Raw genomic sequence first — 23,950 nt, forward strand, 5'->3', positions numbered from 1 at the left:
ACCACTGCCCATTAAATAAGCCACTTGAGAACTCTAATTTTCAGTTAAAGCTGGGAAAATTACTAGTTTTGCAAATTAATGGAAAGGAAATTTGAATGCATACCTTTAAAAATCGGCAAGGTGTTCTAATAAAGAGACTTTACCTATTATCTTCCCAATACTGTAATAGTGGAAACTGTACAGGTGGAAAAGTGAAGAAAAAGAGTTACAGCAATGAACTTTTCTAATTTTTTTGATGAATGCACAAATTTTTATTCTCATTGAGATTAATTTTTCAGGTATGCCCCTGAGACATGAAGAAATATACTGTGTGTCAAATAATAACTTAGTAGGAATGTTTTCCATTGATTATGCTGCTTTGGATATCTATGTTACTGTAGACTTATATCTAAGGAACTAACTAATTCCTGTAAAAAGTCAGGAATCTCCTCTCTGAAAGCATAGTAAAGTAAGGTTTTCAATCTTCATGTGGCTTAACTTGATAATAGTTAGGCCCTTAATTTAATTAAGGAATTTTTCTCCTGGATGCTAGAGAAAGCTCTCTTTATGGTAGGATTTTTTTCTATTATGAAATGGTTGTATTGGGCTATTATTCATCATTGTATTGTGCTCACTTTAAATTTTTGTGCCTTTAATTATAACACTTAAGTGGATTGCTGTGCGATATGATGAGTGATAAATTGCTGTTGGGGGAAGTTTATTGATTTATATTCTGTGGATGATTGCCATATGATGCTCTTATTAGATAACAGAATACTTTCTAAAGATTTCCTGGGGTGATTAAATAAAATGAGGACTGAGACAACATCACAGTGCCTGCAGGTCAGGTTAGGGGTGAGGTGATCACTCTGCTTCGAGGCAAAGAAACGTATAGTTAAGAGGCATGCAGGTGCACCAGTAGCAGGAGCAGAGGGTCTGGGAGTCCCTTCCTGGAAGACCTTCCTGAAAGTCTTGTGGCTCAGTATCCAAACAACATGCAAGAAAAGACAGAGGGAGGTGGATAAGGAACCATTCTCTCTGCAGCTTCTTTCCTGGATGCAGCACATAAAGTTTATGCTGCTTCCAGCAATGTTATCTTCAGGCCCGCACATCTCTTCCCTTCCTGAAGAAAGGAATCTGTGCTAAGAAGGGTGAAAGAGGAAACAGAAGCAGGGCAGTAGCACAGAATTGTGAGGAGATTGAGTCTGATGATTAGAAGTAAGAAAATTTGGCACCGCATCCTAATGGAGAGTGCTCAGGGTCTACAATTGCCAAAAGGCAATTTTCTTCAAAAAAGATTGGTTTTGCTGAACTGATTTGTTACAGACCAATGGGGAAGTCGGTCTAAAACATATTTAGGAATCCTGTCCTTTTTTTCCTGAACAATAGTTTGATACCATAGAGTTGCAAATAAAGTCATCTATTCTAAATACATACTGTCCCAATTTCTGATACTTTAAAAAATCTTTTCAATAGCATTTTTCAAAAGTTTCATGAGTAATTAAAAATAGTAATAAAAAGGTCAGTGGTAGTTTACTAACCCACTAATTCTTGTAACTCAACGTTAGGAGGTGGCAGTTCATTGCTAACAATGCTACTGTTGTCTAAGTCCTTCTAGGCAAAGAACCAGAAAACATTTCCAAGCTAATTGGAACCTACACGAAGCATTCATTCTTTAAACACATGTAGCATCCCATCAGAAATCACAGTGACTAACAGTGCATTTATTAATAGAACCAGCCTCAAAAACTAAACAGTTTGGCTGATTTGAGCACTGCGATTCTTGAGCCAAAGTCTGTGCCTACTTTTTAGTATGAAGAAACGATGAGATGGCTGGGCAGTGAAGCAGACTGTGAAAAGGGGATGTGACAGGATGGTGCATGGCCTGTGCGCTGTAGGGAACAGCGCCTTTCAGCAAATCACTGCATGGAGTCAGAGGTGACCAGTGGATCTGCAATTACAGTTAATGTTCCATGATCCGTGGGCAGTTCCCAGATTGTGGATTCAACAGACTGTGCACGCAGGGCTAGCCAAGGTTCCTCACAATGTAAATGCATGGGAACGTGCCGGGTCTCATGTTGTGCTCTCCCAGAACGTAGGTTTGTCTGGGTTTCTTAGCTGCTGTAGCAGGCCAGGCCAGATGGAAGCTCTTCCATGTGAAAAATGTTTTCTCCTACTGCGGTGCCCTCTCAAAAGCCTGTCTGTATTCTTTCCACTATCCAGATCTTTCCAGTCCACTAAAAAGCGCTTGAAGAAACCTGTGCCTTTCAGGAACACAGAAACAGATGTTGTATTGACTGGGGAGGACCAACTGTCTTGCACACTGCCTGTATATCCTGGGCATATGCAGAAAAGAGGTATGTGATCCTGAGGAGTGTAACAGAAGTGCCTATAGGATAGCTAAATTATGCTGCTTAGGTTGTTGCCAATGTTTCACTTGTAGGTTTCCCAGATACAGTAATTCATAAAATTTTTCATTGCCCTTTTTAAGATTATACAGCTTGCAACATTCCTTTAACTTCCTTCCTCAGTGTCAGCTCAGCTACAGTACCTGTAGCTCAGCACAGGAGGTCTGGCCACCACCTCCATTTTGGAATCGTATTAGTGGCTTCCTGAATTGCAAAAAGGACCATCTGGTATGCAACATTCATCCTGCCCAAGCCAAGTGGTGCTGCTGGCCTGCAAGGGACTGTGTTCCTTCCTCTGCTGATTGCTCATTGCTGGCTTGCTTGGTTCTCAGTACAGGTAACCCAGCTGTCCTGTTACAGTTCTCTTCTGCCCTTATCCCCCAGGCCTTTTCTGGGTAGCAGTGGTAAAGTACATAGTTTTAGAGTATGTTCCTACAGCAGACTGGTTGTACTTTCCAAGAATTTATCTCTAAAGCTTGAACTATATAACCATGGTAAATGTAATGATTTATTATTTGCTGTTACTTTCAGCATAAAGATTTTTATATTCGCTAGGTGAAAAATCATAAATATAGTCTATATCCAGCCAGGTGATTTATGTACATTCATTTGAATTGCCTTGTTTTCCATTTGTTTTGGTAGACTGCAAGGTATAATGTTAGACAAAGAAATGGAGAAACTGGTTGCTCTTGTCTTTTTTATTTCTTTTTTTGGGGGGGCAGCACTGTCTGACAGCGTGAGCAACTTGGAAGTTCAATCACCTATCTCTAGAGAAGCCAAAATACAGCTGAGGTCACTCTGCTGCTCAGGATTAGGCCAAGAATAGTTAGTACCCAATAATAGTTACTGCAATTATAGACTTTTTCATTTTTTCTTTAGCAAATAAAGGAAGATAGCATACCTCCTGACATAGGTCATGTTTCAGATCAGGGAAGAATTCTACCCTTCTGATCTGGGGAGGCAGAACAGAGCTCAGTGCAGCACAGTTCATATGAGCGTACATGGGGATTTCTGAGGACATCCCACAGGTATTAGGAGCAATATCCTATCAATTTAAATGAATGAAAATTCCTAATGGTGTTTACTGGTTGTCAGGTTGAAAATGAAATACAGGATTTGGCTTTGCAAAAATACAGCTTCCCTAAAATGCAATTAAGGCATAGAGAGGAACAGCAGAATGGGAAGGGTGTTATGGTAGGCATTGGTGGATGATAAAGGATAAAACAAAGCTAGAAAAAACTTTTATTGGAAGGTGACTAGGAAGGTGGAACCTTCCTTTTCTGATCATGAAATCTATAATTTTTGGAGGGCTTAGAATTGTACTACAGAGCAGCAGTTTGCTGTTTGAGGTTCTGAGGTTACTACTGGTCCATAAAATGTTAGAACATGGCTAGCAAAACGGTTGAGAAAATAAAGAGAAAAATAAACATTTTTCAAAGAAAACAAACAAAAAGTAGGAAAATGGAAGTAAAGCATGAACAATCAATATTTAGACTAAATTTTATTTAGGTAAATGAAAGTTGCCTGGTCTCTGGACTTCTTTTAAAAGCCTGCTTCATCTTTGGAAATTTTTTAATATTTCAAAGCCTAAACAGCCCTTCAATTAAGTAAGTTTGAAACATACTGCAATAGAGACTAGTCTTACTTGGGAAACAATAAACTGTCCCAGCATTTTATGTTTGTATAGTTTAATGGCTATTTGATTGAATCACTGTGGGTCAAGGGCATTACAATCTCTCTATACACTTATGGGTACACTACCTTTAATAATATAAAATGTGTAAGGTTGAGAGGTCAAGGGAGCAATAGAAAGAATTCTTCCTTTTAAGTGTCTATGTTTGTTTATCTATATAAAATCTCATAAGAGAAAGCCTTCACATTTCTGTCATTTGCATCATACAATTCTCAATTGGCAATAAATGTCATTTTTAAATGAACTTCATCCATTCTTAATTTGTTTCAAGGATTAGACTCAATCATACAGTCTAGCTGTCATCTCCTTTAATAAACACTGAATATAAACATGCCTTTCTCTAACAGAAAAATCATTAATTAGTTTTATTACATAAGTTTAAAGTAAAACAGCTTTTGAATTGTGTAAAAATGTTAAGGGTATTTTTAAATTTGTAAGTATGATTCATTAGGTGTTCCGAAATTTTACAGATAATAGTTGAAGAGTAATTTTGAGAGCTGAGATGATTCAAGCACTATCTTGTTATTGATTGAAGCTTTAAGAAATCTAGCAAAAAAGCCTTAAATTGCAACCCTGCTGTTTCCTGGCATCTTTTTTGCTGTCTCAGTAGCAAACTACTTCCAAATACCTATTCACTCTTGCAAACTAACTTAACCAACCTTGCCCTGATCAGATAGACTCACTGTAAAAACATTCAGTTGTTACTCAGCAAGCTGTAAACTTGGGGGTTTTGCAAGATGTATTTTGTAGGTGGTTAGACCACCATCTTAATTATAAATGGGTTTCAGGAGCTGGTTGCTATAGCAACAGTGCTTTTTTCTACTTAGTGCTGTTTTCGGAGCAAAATCCAACTTGCCTGTATGTTTGAGGGAAGACAGAATGTGTAAGAAAGGGAGATTGGGATTGTGTTTCTCCAGGAGCCACAAACTGCAACATCATCTATTTAAAGTACACCGATGGGAGAGCTGCTGCTTTTCCTCAGTGTTTTTCCTGCCACTGACAAGCCCCACTTGATGTTTGTGTAAAATACAACCTTCCCTTTTTTCAGAAATGCAGCTGCGACAGGGTTAATTAAGGCTAACACCCAATCAATTATTTCCTAAAAATGCAGCTGAAAACAGACGGCACAATCTCCCCTGAAAAGCTGGAGCTGTGAAAATTTCTGATGCCGTGTTTTGTCTCCTGCTGTAAATAAGGCTCCCTATCCAGCCTTACTGAAGTCAGACAGAATTTGTTTTGCCATTGATTGCTCTGCAAACATCTCCCTGATTGTGTATCACAGCTCAGAAGCCACCTTAGTTTGGTTTTTTTTTTTCCTCCCTCTGTTGACTGTGGGATGGAAAAACATAACAAAGGGGTTTGGGGAGGACAAACCCCCTTAATCCTGCCTAAACTTAGGTTCTGATTCTCCCACCTCTGTGTCCTTCAGTCACTGTATACACCTCTATTAATGTGACCAAAGCACAGGACCCAAGGCTCAGTTCTGTGGCTGCTGTTGGAGTTAAACAAAGCTTGAATGACTTTTGTGGGCATGATGCTGCGAGTTCTGTGCAAGCCTGCCTGGTCTCATAGTGTGCTGAGCACTCAATTTTCATTTTGTACATAATCATTTACAACACACTGCAGGTTGGGATTCTGCAGAGTCAGCATATTTTCTTTGCAGAATGAAATGGGGAGGAGAGGAGCCTGTGATCGCAAAGGGCCAGTTTTAAATTATCACTTTGCTTCCTTTGTGTGAAATTCCTTTCCCAGCTGTTCCCCACTGCTTCAGACTCAGGCAGTCAGGTGGGGATGCAAGGATCTCATGAGTCTGGGGAGGAGGCTGCTTGCCTGAAAAGGAGTTTCCAGGCTCTTGAGGGTGGGGAGAATTGTTTGGGAGGGGTAGTGAGCTTCGAGGAGGTGTCAGCTTGGCAAGCATGTGGGTGAAGGAAAAGGCTGTTGTAGTTTCGGTCGCCAAGCAGGAGCAGAAGGAATGTACAGCATGTGAGAAGAAAGAGTTGAGCCTGTTTGGGGCAAGTTAGAGGGAAGGTTGTCATGAAAGGAAATTGAGGCAGATCTGGAAAGTATCACATATACAGAAGACTAGTAAAAAGGAGATGGGGCAATGCAATCTGCATTTTCCTACCTTGTTCTCTGTTGTGAAATGAGAATCATTCAATCAGAGATAAGGACAAAGACGACCTTCCTTTTTCTTGGATCTCCAATAATCTTCCCTGTATCTTGACCTGCAGGCTGACAGTTTCCCCTTAGATGAGAGGATTGCTGATTGTGGGAAGACACAAACTTGCTGGCTGCACTATCATGGTGTCATTTGTGCAGTTGTCGTTGGTGGCTTTCACTATCATTAAGTGCCACAAGATCTTTTAAGCTTTACCTGAATAGGCCTGCCACAGTGCATTAATGCTTTACTCCATAGGGAAAAGTCTAATGTACAGTACTTTTTTGCTTCTCTCTACCTGGAGCTGTATTGCTGTCCAAGAACTATGAACATCTTTCTCACATACAAATGTAAATGAGATGCTGTCCCCAAGACCTGAATAGCATAAGAAACTTGCCACACCAGATGTATGCAGTCTGGCCTTTCTTGAAGAACTGACAAGGAGTTTGCTTAAAACAGAACAGCTTTCCGTAAGACCTGATGGGGAATTGTGTTCGTTTTGGACATTTCCTTAAAGGAGTGCAGGCTCCCTGTGCTACTGTTTATAAGCACTGGCTCGTGACAACAGTGCTTCATGCCTTTCACTGGTGGTCATTTTTTTTGCCCTTACTTGAGCGAGATATAAAATATTTTGGTTTGGGTTTTGATTTTGTTCTTTTGGGTTGTTTTGGGTTTTTTGTGGGTGTTTTGGGTGGTTTTTTTGAGGAAAATGCAAGAAATACACTGGTGCTGAGGATTTCTGTGCTTTCTGTCTCCCCGAACTATCAGTCTTTGTTTACATAGAGACTCCAGACCTACATACTGAAGCATGGCCTCTGCCCTGAATATACGATCACAGCAGTGTCCATAATCTCCCAGGTGTTGCCAGGCCACAAAACAGACAGTGCCTGTTTTGGAGACAAATAGATGACAGAAAAGGAGGAAATTCAATAGGAACAGTTTGGAAGTTTTACAAAGCTAAATTGATACATACAGCACAATAGACATCAGATTTTAAGAGGTGCCCAAAAGGCACACACAAAACAAAGTAAAGGTTTGTAACACAAATTAGAAGGCTTTGAAGTTTGTATGCTTAATTGAGTTCGGAAAAGGGAGTGCTAAACCCAGACATCCAGGAGGAGCCACTGTCTAGCTGAGAGAGTGCTGCTGCCAGAAAATAGGAAGTTGGTAATTTGAGGTTTCAAAATTCTCCATTTACTCTGTTTCTGACACTCCCTTTTCCAAGCACCAACTTCAGTCCATTGGCAGAGGCAGGATGCAGTTTTGTTTTGGAGGACTCTGGTTCTACCCTTCTCTGCATGTTCTGATGGGATGAACAGAACCAGAGATTTTACACTTGAGGTCCAAAAAGCTGAGGCTACCAGGCTTTTCCTGCTACTCTTTTTTTTTTTTTTACTTGCTGGCTGGTGAGTATAAATGCTATCAGGTTTGTACAGAGCATTCTTGAGCTGAGGATCTGCTTTGCATTCAGTGTCTCCATGACTGTGCTCCAGATTGGGCAAGATTCTCTCCTGTTTGAATGAAGAGACCTGCTCTGTGGCAGGATACTAGTCTCTTGCATCCCTCTTCTTCCCACCCTTATGCCTTCCTGGCCACCACAGCAAAACAGAAGTGAGGCAGGTTTTCTTCAGAATGGTAACAACTGATCCATCCCTTCATTTAAACAAATGGGGTGATATTTGGTCCAATCCTATGCAGATAATTATAAAGTCTTCTATAGCCAAACTTCTGTAGCCAAAACCTGACTTGTATTTGTGCAGTTGTGTCAAGCAAGACACTAAGTCTTTAAATAAGCAGTTAATTTGTTTGCATTCTTCCTTGAAGTCTCTCCATTTCTCATACAAAGGCACTGTGTTTGTTTCGTGTGACCTGTCCTTCAGCCCATGCTGTTGTCCACAGAAACTGCTTTCTCTTTCTTTTTTCTCTTCATTGCCATCCGCCTGAAAATCTCAAAATCAAGGCTGAAGGAGAGTGGGAGCCAACTTTTGCTCTCAGGGTTAAGTCTGGGAATTGTTCCCCTGGCTTCAAATTTATGCTGGTGCAATGAAGATGAGAATTTAGCTTTCTGTACTGTTGTCAAGAGGGGAAAAATAGAGTCCCTATCAGACTGTATCCATGGAAACCATCCTACTGCAGTAGTGGGTAAAGCAGGAAATCAATTTCTTCAGTTTTAAAATGAAACACATTTAACAACATTTTAGTGCATCTCCCATTTAAGAGATCATCTGTGCTGATAACTGTTGAAAAACCCTTCTCTAGCAAATAATCTGGCAAGAACATTTCTTCCTCATGATAGAATTCTGATTTGGGGTAGAGTAAGCATTGATGACAAAGTCCCATGAAGACAGTACAGTGAGACAGAGCTAAGTCCAGAAGCAATAGTGTTTAATGAAGGAGAAAATTGTGTAATTTAGCATTTAGCCCAAGTATCTGGGCACATGGTGACTAACACTCAAATGTATTAGCAGAGGCAGTGGCCTGTCACCTCTGTCTCCCTGCTCTTTGCTTCTGTGGTACCCTATGTGACAAACAGTACATCTGTACTTTGTGATGCATTTGTCTGAACAGGAGCTTGTGTGTATGTACTTGCATGTGTGTGCACGTGTGGCTGGTGGGCTGTCAGATGACATTTCAGTATCTGGTTCAGTGCAAGATGATCTGGGCAACTCACATTATAAAGGTGTATGTTTCAGAGCCAGAGGCATTTCCAATGCAGAAAATGTGCTGGCTGTCGCTGCACTTCATTGTTTTTACATTTCATCATGTGAGACTTGAGAAACAACCTCTTCGCTATGCCGTGGAAGGAACATGGCAATACATAGATTTTTTTTGTCCCGGGCTTTGAACGTGTTACCATACACTTTCCCTGCTGTATGTAGAGGGTTCCTTCCTTTATTTTTTCACCTATTAAGGCATCTCTCTGGCTATTTCAAGCAACAATACCATAGTTTTATCAGACAATTACCAATCCGCTTTGCTTTTCCTTTTTAACAAATCCAAATACTGCAGTCTGCCTTCCCTATGCCTGGCAGGTAGAGAACTATCTGTCTGAGAGGAACGCAACCTTATTTAAGACAGAGGAAATAAAGTTAAACAAGGAGGGAATGAAGTTGAACCAGGAGGGAATAAAAAGCATTACAAAAATTGCCTAGACTGCGAGTAGCTCTTCAGTTGGTGAGAATCAGATACACATTCCTCTATCATTTTGCAGTGTCTAGGCTGTATTTTATCTGCTTCTGAATCTCAGTTCCTTGATTACAGCAAACATGTTTGCCATACTGTCGTCTTTTATCTACAGCTGCCCTATCTATTATGGCAATCCCTCTTTGATTGACAGTTATCTTTTTTTTTTTCTGACCTGAGGGCAAGCTTATTGCAATGTGTTCCTTTTAGTGCTATCACTGAAACACATTCAAAAGCTTCAACTGGTGTATAATGTAGTGCTTCAGCATTTGAATTAAGTGAGCACATATTGCTGGGAGCACACGTGGTTTTTGTTGCTCTGCCATGTCTACCAGTTAAGGGAAGATGCAGTTCAAACCCTGGTAGAAATGGCTCAGTGGTCTGAAATGCTGTTGTTTGCAGGGAGTGCTTTGTTCTACCTGTGTCTGGTTGCTATGACATGCAGTGTTGTTGTCTGTCCAGTCACTTCCAGAGATTTTAATGGCCAGAAAAAGACATCCCAATGTGGTGCTCTACGACAGTGTTCCCTTGTTGATGAAAAGAGTTTTCTGCTGGAAAATATCTAGTCCAAAAGTACAAAGTTCTGCAGCTTGGTTTCTATGGTCCATGAATATACAAATCCCATATTCAGGGGATGGACTGCATTTGCTTCCCAAGTCCTAGACTTTCAATACTGAAGAATGAAAATTATGCCTTTCATTGCACTTCCTACTGGTAATTTCCACCTTCTGTATCCTCATGTAAGGACGCCATTTGCCTCTGGGGTACCTTTACCATCAGGGATCAAATTCCTGGTAAGCTCAGATATGAGGCATTTGCAAATTTTTCTCTAAAATGCCAGGGAAGGGAGAAACAGAACTGGAGCTGGGACTGGCACTTCTTCTACCTTTCTTCACCAGAGGTGTGCCTCTGCGTTCAGCAGGGTAGAGAAGCACCAGAGACCAGGCATGGCTCGGGGGAACCACGCACACTAGTTGGAGCAGAGAAGATGGGCTCATTTGTTACTGTGGGTGCTGGGACATCTGGAGATGGGGGTGACAAAACCTGGAGATTTGAATGGCTTTTGATATCAGCTTTTCCTCTGCCCCATGATAAATGGTAAGAAAGTTGACATTTTCCTTCCCAGCTCCTCCAGGTCAGGCCTGGGAGCCCATGGGAAGAGCAGGGGCTGCATTGGAGCTGCTTATGCAGCATTGGTTCTGAGGGACGAAGCAGAACACCTCTAGATCTGTCACTTCTCTCACAGCTCCCAAGTGTGGTATTTTAAAACAGTGACCTTTGGAGCATTCTTCATGTATAAGTTCTTGGGATTTGCACAGTCATGTCCAGTGTAGGAGTATTTCTTGATGATGTCTGTCTCCATAGAGACAGAGTGATACCATGTTTGTATTTTGCCTCTCTTACACTACCACCCCTGTGATTAAGGCAAAGATCCTGAGTCACTTTTGAAAAAACTAGTATTTCCGGCCAACCTGTAGGCCATCTGTTAATGTGGGCAGGCAAGAAGATGCTGGGTAGGAAAACACAGTCACATGGCTGTGTTTGTATCTGTCACCATAGCTGTTTAACTATGTTAAATGCCATTTTAATTATAGTCAAAAATGTTTTTCTGTAAGAAATTAAACAGCAAGCCTGTAGTGAAATAATTCCTTGAAACGAGAGCATTCCCCCAAGTCATTTTATGAATATGCAAATCCAATCTATATTTTAAAATGCCATTAATTTTACTGTTACAGAAACTGCTATCCAAAATCAGCAGATCCCTTTTGGAAAACAAAAAAGTGAACTGTCTTCTCTCTGCGGCTCAGGTGCTAGCATGTGAACTGTGCCACATTCCTGACACTGCAAGGTACTGCAGGTCAGTGCTGACACACGGTGGCATACAGCAGCTGCCATTTAATACAATGCAGCAGAAAGTGCCCCAAATCCAGTAATGTCTGCTTGTGGTACGTCTTGTACAATACAAAGATACAGTCTATTACCACTTCTGACAGTCATGGCAGCTATGACTCCCTTCTCTGTTTCTACTAGAAAATGACTCCTCAAAATTAGAATCCCTTTGCATTCCTAGCCTGTGAAGGCAGGGATATTTTTAACAATACCCTGTGGATTAATATTCACAACAAACTAAAAATAGCAGGCCAATGTATACACTGATCTGCTGTTCCTAAAAAGTTGTGCCTAGCACTGGTTTCATACATATACTAGCTGTGACCACAAACCTTTCCTTGATTTCAGAAATAATCTAAAAGATGCAAGTGGTTGTAACAACTATGCTGTGTCCTTCAGTGGCAAGTTCTGCCCAAAACTCTGGTGACATAAGAAGGTGTCTTGCTAGTCAGCATTGTTTGCAACAAAAATGGGAAAAACCAAAAGCACTTTGTTCATTAGAGGAAAACCTAATTCACTGATGAGCTGTAACTAGACGATGTGTTAGTAAAGAGTATTGAAGACTGACAGTCTCTGGCCCTTAAATTCACGCAGACCCCTGAAAAATAACCCTCCCTGCAATGGGAGACTTGCTAGTGGGAAAGGGCACTTTCACAAAGATGTAAATATCAAAGTGGGTGGCTGAATCTCCCAAGACTTGGAAATGTAAGGGTGGTTTTGCCTAATGCAGAGAGAAACACTGTCCTTTTTAGTTTGTGCAGCTTGGGAAGCCTTTAGAGATGACCAGAAAGCAGTCGCACTGCTCTGAGCAACAAGAGCCAAGTGTTGTGATGGCTGGGTCCTCTGTTCAGTAATGACCTGTTCCTTAATTCTCTATCCTGGCCCTTGCTGCACCCTCCTCTCCATCTACCACAACCTCCAAAGGCTCCCTCTCAGAGCACCATGGCTGGGCAGAGTCCAGCCTATCTGTCACATTTGGCAGGGCATGTTATAGAGAAATTACAAAAGTTTTATGTGACAGATTCCTCTCAGCAACTGGACAACAGAGGATTTCCCAGCTGGCACAGAGTCGGAGCAGTCTGTACAGATAGTACCTGCTCTGGCCTAAAGCCTTGTGTGACAGGCAAATTTGAACCAGTCTGTGTACTTGATCAGCTTTTTCTGTTTTACAGCAGAAGTGTTTCTCACCCTATGTCAGACACCAAATTCTGGATCTCCCTATACTATGTAAATGTGGCTCAAGAATTTTCAGAATTTTGAGGTGCAGCACAGACCCTATAATCCCTCTGTTGAGAAGCCTGTCAAGCCTTGCGTGCATGTGCATGTGCATGTGCCTTGGCTTCAGCTCTTTCTCTACCACAGCACAGTTTGGCCAGAGACCAGCTGCACCTGCTGGAGAGGGACTTCAGGCTTGCAAGAAGGAAGAACACCCTTTTGGCACGCGTAGCAGCAGCAGCACAGTATTATGGGCTTTCCCTTGTGCTTAAGGGCACACCATACGTATGCAACTGCAGAACAGGGTACGTCTGTCTGCCCTGTGACTTAACATTGCAGATCGCTGGCTTTCTTGTGTGACCCTCTGTGTAGCAGCTCACCCATCAGGACTGCAGTAGAGACCTCTGTCTAATATCCAGTTACCAGTCCAGAGGGGAAGCAGGGCATAATTTTTATGCTATCATTATGTAGCAAGAGGATTTCATGACCTGGTAGTAAAGAATGTGAGCTGAATACTGCTCAGTCTGTGGCCAGGCAGCCATTTCCACTGTGTTGCTCCAAACACGGCAGATCCTGAACTGGGAGAAGGAAAAAATTTCCCTGCTTCAGCTGATATGAAAACTGCTGTACCTGGGTGGAAGACAGGGCTTCATCTTTTGCATGGGAATTGTAAGACCCAGTGAATGTGGTACCTGCTATATGTGGCTCCTGGTTTGGGCAATCGTGTAATTTAAAATCTGATTACTTTTAACTACCATGCTGAAGTGAAGGTTAAGATCAATGAAAGTGGAAAACTGAGAAACCCTGAGTATATATCAGACTTGTCTGCTGTAAGGGTCCCTCTCTGAAAAGGAAACAGATGTTACTTATTTCACATTTAATTTCAGACTTCCCATAATCACTCACCTTCTCAATGCCGGTGTGTTACTGGTAGTTCTTCCCTGTCACTGCTGTGTCCGGGGTTGCTGCCTGCCTCTGGGTGAGGGGACAGGGCGCTCCCTCCAGCCAGACCCCTGCAGGGCTTCTCTGCATAACTCCATGGCCCTGAGCTGCACTGCTTGGCCTCCTTAGGCTGCAGCGAGTCAACTAGGGAGTCAGTGGTGCTGTCTGCGGCTTGTGAAAAAGTAGCAGGTATGTCTGAGCAGACGGAGTTAAAGAGAGGTAAAAATGTTGGTCTGCTAAGAGCTGTAGCAGGGGCAGAGTCACTTGAACTGAGATCAAATGTGAAGTCTTTTAAATAGGAAAGCGCTTGATTATTTAGATGGGCATATTTGAAATTTAACTTGCTTCTAGAGACCTCCTCTAGGATTTTTGCTTTTCTTTTCTCATCTTCAGAGAAAATTTGCTCCCCATTTTGCTTCAAATGATATAGACTGCTGGACTGGAAACTTGTCTCATAGTTATATTGGTTTGTGCTAGGAATACTGGAGTATTCTGGATTTTGGGCAATACAGTTGCATTCATTGTGCAACGATAACTTGTTTTTGTACTGAGACATTTTACGAATTACATTATTCATTTCATACCCAATGCATTTGTCTTCCAAGTGCTTGTTTTCATAGCTGATTTTTAATGATGCCACTTGTGTTACACAGTGCTCTAAGAGCTGCACTATGTTAGTGCTGCTCTCCATTGGTGTGGGGCTGATGTAGCTCTGGAAGCGTCTGAGAGTAAGAGGCTGCAGTGGTTTGTCACAGGAAATAGAGAGAGAGTGATACATTGATTTATTTCTGTCCTCCCTCTCGAGGGGATCCAGGAGTGAGGTCGCAGCAGTCTTATAGGAGTAACATGATTCTACTTCGTGATTATCATCTAACGAAGGGGTTTCAGAGCATTGAGAGCCACTCTCCTTGTTCAGCTTTTCTGGCAGTGGGTTTTTATCTCCAGATGTCTCACATCCTTCTGAAATTGTTGCCTTCTCATTTTCATTTGAAGATGTCTGCAGATTGTCTCCATTAGCCTGTGATTGTGATGCATAACTTGATGCTGCGATGGCTTCCACAGTCTCAGGCACTGTAGATGAATCCTTGTGGTGACTCTCTTCCCTTTCCTGGAAATCCAGGTTAGATGTGTTATGGCAAGAGTCAAGGCTGTGGTCTCTTTCGGTAACATTTACTGAAGAGGCCTGGGTTGCATGTTTGCTTTTCTCCAAAGATGCACATAGGTTAAATGTATTAGATTCTTCCTTGCTTGGTTTCTCCTGCTGAGATTCCATGCTCCCTTTCTGCTCTGGACTAGGGCTGGGCAAGACTGATGAATCATTAGACTTTTCTGGCTGTGACTGGGGACTCTGAAGAGAGTCAGGGGAAGAAACCAGTCCCGCGTGTTTTCGCAGCCAGTTTATTATCCCCATGGTCAGTGAAAGCTCAGTATCGCAAAGCTTTAGCAAACATTCTTTGCCTTTCCATGTGCTGTGGAAGAAACCCTGGCTGATAATGTCTAGAGCTGGTTGGGAAGCCATGTTCTCCTCAGCTCCAACACGAAAGCTGTAAATGGACAGAGGGATTTCAATGGCTTGTTCTGAAATGCTTTCAGATGTGCACAAGTCATCGTCTAGGACTGGGTTTATTTTGACTTCGTTTGGGTCATAGAAGAGCTCATAAAGAGCATCTCCGCTGTAGCTGTCTCTTGGAAATCTACCTGGGACCCCAGGGGTCTGAGCCTCTTTCATTTCATCATCTTGTCCAGGAGAGAATGAATCATAGTAGCCTTCATCACTTGTGGATGTGGATTCTTGGTTGTCACTTTTCGGTGTTCCTGTTTCTGTGGAGCTCTCCTTGGAATTGTCACCGTCCTTATCAGGTGACGCTTGGGGGTCTTTCACAGATGCAGCAGCTGGGCTTCTATCCTTTTCCATGTCAGGACCAGGTATCTTCGGTAACTTCTTGTCAAACAGAGCACTCTGATGTAGCATCACTGATTTGTTGATGTTGTCCCAAAACTTTGCAAATTCAACAGTCTCATTCTGGCCAGGAGAGGCCAGCTGCTCGACACCTCCTTGAAAAGAGCCCATGACGGGGCTGTCTTTGTGCTTGCTTCGTCTCAGCAGAACTTCTTTGCTGTTCTCCAGCTCCAGGTGAGCAGAGCTCTCATCAGCAAAGATTTCCCCACAGCCAGTGAGAGAGTCAAAGCTCTTCAGTGAGGCGACATCTTCACACAGGGTGTTGCAGCAGTCATAGGAAGAGTCAGACTGCAGTTCACTGTCTGAGCAGTCTTGTGACAAGCTGTCACCTGCAAACGTTTCTCCACTCTTAAAAAGATACTTTGCAAGACGCCCAGGAAACTCACTCTTGCAGCCTGGAGAGGACAGATTCTTGTCCTTCTCAACCAGGAACGTGAGGCTGTCTGGTTTATTTTTTTTAATATGAAATATATCTCTGAGCCCTTTCTTGGATCTCTTGAGGGAGATCCTCTTCCTGGGAATGGTTTTTGCAACAGCTGGTACAAAAGGCATCTGTGGCACAAAGTTCCTGTAATCGATCATCTGACTGCTGCATGCAGACTGGCTGGGACTGACCACACACTCTTTCTTGCTGCTGGAGCTGGACATCCCTGAAAAACTGATGCTGTTGACAAGTCGACCCTTACCCTTTCCAGAAAAACCTTCCTCACAAGTCCTGCTGCTGGGGCTGCAGTGCTCCGTTTTGTCTGCCTCAGCAACACAGTCATGGGTTTTACTCTTCCTTACAAGTTTGTAGGAGGATCCGGATGTTTTTTCCAGACTGTGGTCACCAGCTCCATTCCTTGCTGCTCTGGTAGGAAATCTGTAGTTCTTGTGCGTGGCCAAATATGCCAGCTGGACTTCAGGTACGCTTTGGTTTTCCTCCAGAGCCACTTTTTTGTCTTTCCCTGTATCATCTTTGTTGATAGGAACTGCATGCACTGGTGACACTTTCTCATGTTGCACACTGGATTTTATGAAGGTCTTTCCTCTCTTGAGTTCCATACTGCTTCTTCACATCTGTTTCTGTCAAGAAAACAGCAGAACAAAAATACAGTGAGGGTGGTGACTAGCACTTGTAAACTTTGAAAACAACTAGGGAACAAAGGGATGGATGTTGAGCATTATAGGACTGGTTTTGTTTGTCACCAGAAATTTCCATCACTGACTCATGGTATTGCATGAGAAACAGATCAAGTGAAACGGAAGGTAAGTTGGCAATGGCTGGAAGATCCAGCAAGGAGAAGACAGTACACATTATGGATTGGTAGCTGAGGCTCAGAGAACATTTTGTCTGTTAGAAAAGAGGGGGGGTGGATTTAGGATTATGACTTTAGGATGGCTTTTAACAAGAGAGAGGTTCTTTTCCGAAAGTAGAAGGGGCATCCATGAAAAGCAATGCCAGAGGAACTGTTAAGATATGCAAGTGTCTGCATCAGGGAGGCAACAATTCATAAATCTGTACTTTTGAGGAGAATGAAGAGCTCAAGGTGGGAAATGTCCTGAGAAAATGGATCAAATATTTGACACATGATGCTCCTTTATATTAAAATAATCCTTACCTGTGAATAGAAAATCCATAAATCTCGGTACTACCCTGGAAAGCATGCTTAAACTGAATTACTGTTTTTGCTTCCTCCTGAGCATAATGTGTCATTTTCTGCACTACTACTTTTATTGGAAAAAGTAAAAAATGCCACATTGAAAATCACTGTTGTTTTTGAGATAAATGTCATTTCCAATTTACAAAGACCAATGTAGCATGCTAAGGCATTGCCACATAGAATCTGCATTGTGCATTGATTAGCTGTTTCTAAAAATACTCCATTACCTGTATCAGTGCCAATTTTGGACTCTGCTATATCGTTTAGTATTGGATCTGGTTTATGTTTTCATAAATCTAATTAGTCATTAATTATTTTAGCCATGACACTTTCAATTTTCCAGCAGTTATTTCATAGACATATCCGATCTTTTCCCATCTTGTATCAACTTGAATATTGAGTAAGTCAGTGGAGTTACATAAAGGTAGGTCAGGAAAGAAGCAAGCAGTTCTTAAAAGCTGTTCGAGAAACCAGATTTTTACTGGATGGGAAGCAGGACAAAATGTCCAAGTCCTGTTCTTGAAAGAATGTGCTTGCATCTTTCCTTAATGAAACCTCAGTTCATGATTTATCTCATTTTAAATTGTTTACATGCAACTAAACCACTTAGAGCCATTGAACTCTGCAACACACACAAAGAACACAGTGCTATCTCTAGCACTCCTTGACAAACTATGTAGCAGCTCTGATGAAATGAAAAATTACCAATACTCCCTTGACAACAACCTCAGATAAAACCAGTGGATCCAGACCTGCGCCCAGTACAAAGACAGCCAGGGAGATTTTAAATTCAGCACTCAGCCTAGCCTTTGTACACTCTTAAAGTACAACTTAGAGCAGTCTTTAGCCTACCTTGAACTGTAATAGCTGTCAGTAGCCTCCAGAGGCTTTCCAGTAGCCAGGGCTTGCTGGGAACAGCAGCTCTCTGACCAACACCTCACAGGATGTGGGTCTGTGTATCTGGGAGTTGTGTCAACTGCAGCACTTCTCCAGCAGGCTGATCAGTGACAGCCCATTTCTCATAGGAGCTGCAAACTAGCAGGTGATTAGCAATATTTACAGCTAAATGTAGGTCAGTGACAAAAGGTAAAAATGTAGGGGTAAAATGTGAATATTCAACATGAAGAGAGTATACATGGTGGGTGGTGATAGATGGAGGTCTATCAGTATGATTGAGATGTTGGCACATTTATTTGATTTGGGGCTGCATGTGAGTATTGCAGAGCATTCTTAATGAAAGCCAGTAAACATTTTCCTACACTGTCAGGTATCTGGAGTTCACTGATGCTGCAGGAAACTTGTTTTGCATATTTAGAAATAGGTCACTGGGACACGATTACAATCCTCTTCTGAAAAGTGAGGTATGATTGAGAAGAAATTCAGCACACAGAGCTCCAGCGGAGTTGTGACAACGATCAGGAGCAGGTGACACAAGATCAGTTATTAATATCCCCAAAATAAAGTGTCTGACATCTCAGTCCTTTTGCAATTGTAGAAGTAGGTACTGTGTCCCTGTGGGAAGTCCTGCTGCTGAGAAGCTCCTTAGGGGTCTGTGACATTGCAAGTGCTAGCGCTACAACAATGTTATGTAGGGCTCTTTGAAGTCCTACAGCTGTTTCTGCCCATTCTGAGTATTAAGCAAGGGTCATTTTTGTAGGAAATTACATACTTGGAAAGTTCTTCTCTCAATACATTAAAAAGGCTTTTAGAGGTGGATTCATTTTATTGCCGAGTATGAAACTTATTAAAGCTAAGAATTCAGGATGTCGTTAGGTAATCTTTTGAATAAAGAAGTCTTTGATACGAATTGTATCTCCTTGATAAGAAACACAATGGACTACTGGTTTGATAACTGGGTCTAGAAACTTTCAGGTTTTTCATCTTTTTCTTTATAGATTAGATGAATAGTTTTAACATGAAAGCCCAAATGGCCTGAATAACTGAGAAAATATGTAGTACAATAATGTAAGATACACCGATGGTAGCTTGTTCTACCTTTTCAGTTTCCTTTGATGAGGAAAAAATAAGTTAGGAGTTGGTTTGTTGTTTTTTTGAGGGGTTTTTTAGAGATCTGCTATATGTATAATCACCAATTTTGTATTCTAATTGTTTAATGTCTCTATTTAATCCCATATATTATTTTTCTCATTTCCCCCCAGGATTCATGCCAGACTAATTAGTATCTAGTTCATTGTGTCATCCTGCTTATTCTGTTTTAACACTGGCACAACTTCAGGAATCTTCCCCATAAAAAATATTATTAAAAATGAATGCCAAGAAAGGGAAGATCTCCTCAGTCAACTCTTTGAGGGCTTTTAAGGCCAGCCTACCAGTGTCTGCAGATTTTTTTAAATATTCATCTTGGATGATGTTTTGTAACTTCCCATACTATGAGTACCTCTTCATCCTCATATGATATAAATGATAATTAGCTTCTTTCCAAATATAGAACAGAAATATTTATGTGATGCTTCTCCCTTTCTATATCTATTAATACTTTTAGCATTTTTGGCTGTAATGAAGTGTACCATTATACTTTTTTCTCTCTCTCTGCAGGGACACAAGTTCTGTCTCTAACTGTGGAAGCTGTACCAGTGCAGTTAGAAACAGATTGAAGTGCTGTAAGGGAAAGTTACCCTCCAGTGGTTATGTAAAGCTAATAAAAATACTGTGAAAAATTATTCTAGGCATTTTAAAAATGGTACATCTTCTCTGGGATTTCTTGACCCATGCAGTGAGCTACACTATTGCCTGTCTCTGCTCTTTTTTAATTATTCTCCTCTTGGACTAAACTTGCAGTATCTCTCTTCTTCCACGAGGGATAAAGGGTATATAAGGGAGTGATTCCCACCTTTGCAAAAAATAATATATTTTGCAATTAAAAATCACTGTACAGAACAGAAACCTGTGGAAACTGGCAGTTGGTCTACTAAGGCTAGGTTGTTCTGCTCTCAACAGGCTCTGGATGTTTTCTTGGTTAATGTTACTTGACCTCTTTTTTTAATACCTGTGAAATTACTTATGGAACACATGTTTAAATAGATTACATCATTAAATCTTATACTGGCTACATTTTAATTGTCAATTACAACAATCTGCAGCCACATCCAGATTTCCCATCTACAGTAGACAGTACTTTTATCTGTCTTGATCATACCGGCTGCTCGTGTTTAGAATTTCACAAGTGTCTAAGCAGGCAATTAGGTCTGGATTTTGGGCTTATACTTATATAATGGAGGTAAGGTTTTTGTTTAAATTTGGATAATGTTGCTCATAAAATGCAGATACTTCATACTCAAACTTATACCGTCTGTGCAGGGGGTCTGATAGCCTTTTCATAAAAACAGAAGGTTTTACTGTGTCTGTGATTTATCTAAAACAAAGTTAAAGTTTTAGAATGGGAAGGTGAACACATTCCTGTTGGCTGAGGAGATTGGTGTTAGGACAGTCAAAGCAATTGCTTATAGTTCTGGGTTATGAGGCCCTGAACAAGACTGAGTTAGGTAATTGTTCAAGTTAATAAGAGCCATATTCAGATGACATAAATTGTACCTAAGGCCAAGTAAACAGACAAGGAGGCCAAAGAGGGATGCAGTGGGGCTGAGTTGGATATTCGTTAGGAAGCAGGAGGAAGATGGGTGGAGGAGCAGGGAGCAGGATTCAAACTGTCCAGATATTGCCTCTGTCATGTGGGTCAGAGAAGAGAGGGGTCACGCTTGCCTCTGCCTGTGGCCCCCAGAGCTTTCTGCCAGGCTCAGCTGTCCACAGTTCTTCCTGTCTGGAGGAATGGGGAGAGCGTTGCTTTGGTTTTTGGGCTGGTGTCAAAATTATTAGCTTGTATCTTACTAGCTTATCTCACAGTGGAAGGGTTTGTTTAGGTTATCTTCAAAGAAAAGGTAAAATAGATTGTGCTTTAATGTGTCAGTAGCTAAAAGAGCAGTCTTCTTGTATGTAACTCTAGGAAGATCATCCTATTAGGAAAGCAGAAGTATCTGCTTCAGGGAGGGTTGCATGGATAGAAATAATAGTATTATGAAAAGGAAATGTAGATGAACTGTCTGGCTTCAGCAAGTTTGGCTCAAAATTACTTTTACTTAAGTAGGAAAAAAATATAATTAAGGTTCATCTGTTCCAAAATCTTATCAGCTGTCTGGCGTGGACACTTATTGCTTATTTGATGTGTAATGTATCTCTCTTGGAGATAGAAATAAGCAAAACTCAGAATACAGTCATTGTTTTGCAGGGAAGGTAGGAGCTCTCCTGCTTCTTTAAATTCAATTATTCTGAAAATGTGCAGGTTGTGGAGATGGTACCTGACTGTCTCTTGCTAAGCAGAATTCTGCATGCCACTTGGAGTCTTTAATTTCACCTCCCTCCAAGTGTTTTCCTCTTATTAAATGAAAGAGTTGATAAACATTGTATACTCTTTCAGGTTTTTTTTTAATTTAAAAAGAAGGAAAAGGCTCTATTTGGACTGCTTTTATGTTTTAGGATACAAGTTTGGAGTAAGTCCAAAATCCTTTTTTCACAGGTGGCTTTGTGTCAATCAGACAAGATCCTGAGTATCAGAGTTACCTTTGAAAATACTATTCTTGCTTTCCAAACAAAAATGGTAGCATAATTCAGTTTCCTGAAAAATATTTATCTGGTTTAGGTGTTTGGACATGTACCATGCTTAAAATGGATGCACTTTAAGATGAAATGTTTTTAAGAATATTTCCTGAGAAATTGTATAATGGAAAAGGGAAAAAGAACGGAGTGCTCTAGGAGGCTCTCCCTTCCTGTGCCTGGTTAACCTCAGGAGGATTTTTGCTGGTTACCAGTTGGAAGTCCTACAATGCAAAAACAAGCAAGCATGAGGTGGTGAGAGCCACAGCTACTTTTAAAGTCAGTGGGTGATACTAATTTTTAATGCTTAAGATCTAATCAATTAGCAATGCATCAAGAACAGCTGGTGCTCCCAGTAAAGTGTGTGAGGGGAGGTATTTTTGGAATAAGACTGTTTATTTATAGTCAAAAACCTTAACTCTCTATCTCAGAACATAAAATTTAGTAATGGAAATACTTATTGATAATCATCAGCATATATTCCATTCTGTTAATTTGACTTTTAATTATAAAGCAATAAAATGCTTCCTTGCTGGAGGGTAGTGATATCCTGTCTGCAGGATATTACTGTTACACTGTTTCTCATAAGGAAATAAACATAACAGTTCTTATGGTGAAAACCAAAGAGGATTTTAAAGCAGGGCTCATCTTTCCACTTATAACTGATTGCCCTGCTAGTATCTCATCTCCATTAGAAAACAGAAAAGAACAGCGTGGAAAGGATGGAGGATGTAATCAGGGACAGTCATGATTCAGGAAACAGAAGAATGTTTATTTTTAAAGACGTGTGTGTGACACACAAACCTGCATTGAGATCATGCCTCTTATTAGGAATACGCTTCTCATCATCGGTAGTGGCTGTATCTTATCATTCCCCTTAATCATTTGCCTCTCTTGGGTAACCCGGGATGCCTAATTATTTGCATACACATTTAGGTCAGGCAATGGCTTTCTCACGGAGGACCAGCAAAAAGCACATCCATGTGTTTTTCTTCAACCTTAATTCCACTGAGCACACAAAGTAAAATCTTCTACTCCCCAGCAGAATACTAGAAGGATGTGTAGCTAAATGCTTAATCTTATTAGCAATGTGTATAGGGAAGCCTGAACCTAGCTTTAAGCCCTGCCAACTGTTCCGTGGAGCTCAGGATTTTTCATAGTAAAATTACTGCGTTTCTACTCTGTTTCGATACTGTCCTGCTGTGTGCCAACAGGAGGGACCCCTGGGGCAACAGCAGCACCCACTGCTTCCCCCAGCCCTGCATGTGGCACCCACTGCTTCCCCCAGCCCCGCATGGGGCATGCGGCGTGCGGCAGGACAGAAGGAGACTGAGACCATGACAAAAGGAGGCTCCTTCTCTGACAAAACCTCTGCACCCCTCACTCAGCTTTCTTCTATACCTGAGGCTGAAAGAAATGTAACTGCTTGAAATGTTCCCAGTACACTGTGTAAAAGGGCAGCATAAACTCCTGCATAGGGAGCGATGGAGTCATGACTCTATTGCTAGGAGAAGGCAGCTGAGCAGAAATTTCCGCTGTGTACCTGAGAAGGAAACAGGGCATTTTTTACTTGCCCTGACCAGCAGCCTGTTGGTACCAGACAGTAAAGTGTTAATGCTGTCCGCTTTGGCTGTTTTCAGTAATTTATTGCTTTGAAAGAAAACAGGATGTGCATTTATATAAATACAAGCACATATTTGACAGATATATGGAAAAATAAGTAAAAAACAATGCTTCAAAACCGAGCAGTCATCCCAAAATAATATTCCCTTAGAGTCGCTGTGAGTGTCAGAGCAAAGGAAATGCCATTGCACCAGAGCAAACAATAAGGCAGATTACAAAAATCCTACTCACCATGTTTTATCACTGAGCAGAAATCCTCTGTCTCCTAGCCTTGCTACTGAGGCTGGTCTTTATCCAGAGGCTCCTGTGATGCTTTTCAGATTCTGAGGGGTTGGACCACTGCTGCTCTCCAGTGTTACTCTCCACCCCCTGTCTCTTCCTCCTCCTTCTTCCTTCACCCCACCCCCTCATTCCTCCTGCTTGTAGCTTTTTCGTACCTTTCATAGATTATAGGCTTTCACATGTAGGTTGATTTAGGAAAGATGCTTATTTCAGCCATCTGCTTGATGCCATGGAAATGCCTTCATTGCTAAGGAATAAAAGCCCAGAAGGTAAGCTCGGGAGTCCTGAGCCAGCATTTTGGTTCCTCTCTATATGACTGCTTATTAAATAAGGAGGAACACATCCAAATTAATTTAATTTCTCAAA

General features: G+C 41.4%; 1 protein-coding gene across 1 annotated transcript in view; it reads right to left on the minus strand.

Moving 5' to 3' along the window:
• AMER3 (APC membrane recruitment protein 3) overlaps nucleotides 1-23,639 on the minus strand; it is a 41,828-nt gene extending 18,189 nt beyond the window's left edge. The window contains exons 1-2 of the mRNA XM_055817507.1: nucleotides 23,534-23,639; nucleotides 13,433-16,493 (exon numbers count right to left, since the gene is read on the minus strand). Of these exons, the coding sequence (XP_055673482.1) occupies nucleotides 13,437-16,472 (3,036 nt within the window). The 5' untranslated portion in view covers nucleotides 16,473-16,493; nucleotides 23,534-23,639 and the 3' untranslated portion in view covers nucleotides 13,433-13,436. The remainder of the gene's footprint in view (nucleotides 1-13,432; nucleotides 16,494-23,533) is intronic.
• Nucleotides 23,640-23,950: the final 311 nt, after the last annotated feature.

Source organism: Falco peregrinus, chromosome 12 (assembly GCF_023634155.1).
Source record: "Falco peregrinus isolate bFalPer1 chromosome 12, bFalPer1.pri, whole genome shotgun sequence".
NCBI lineage: Eukaryota > Metazoa > Chordata > Aves > Falconiformes > Falconidae > Falco > Falco peregrinus.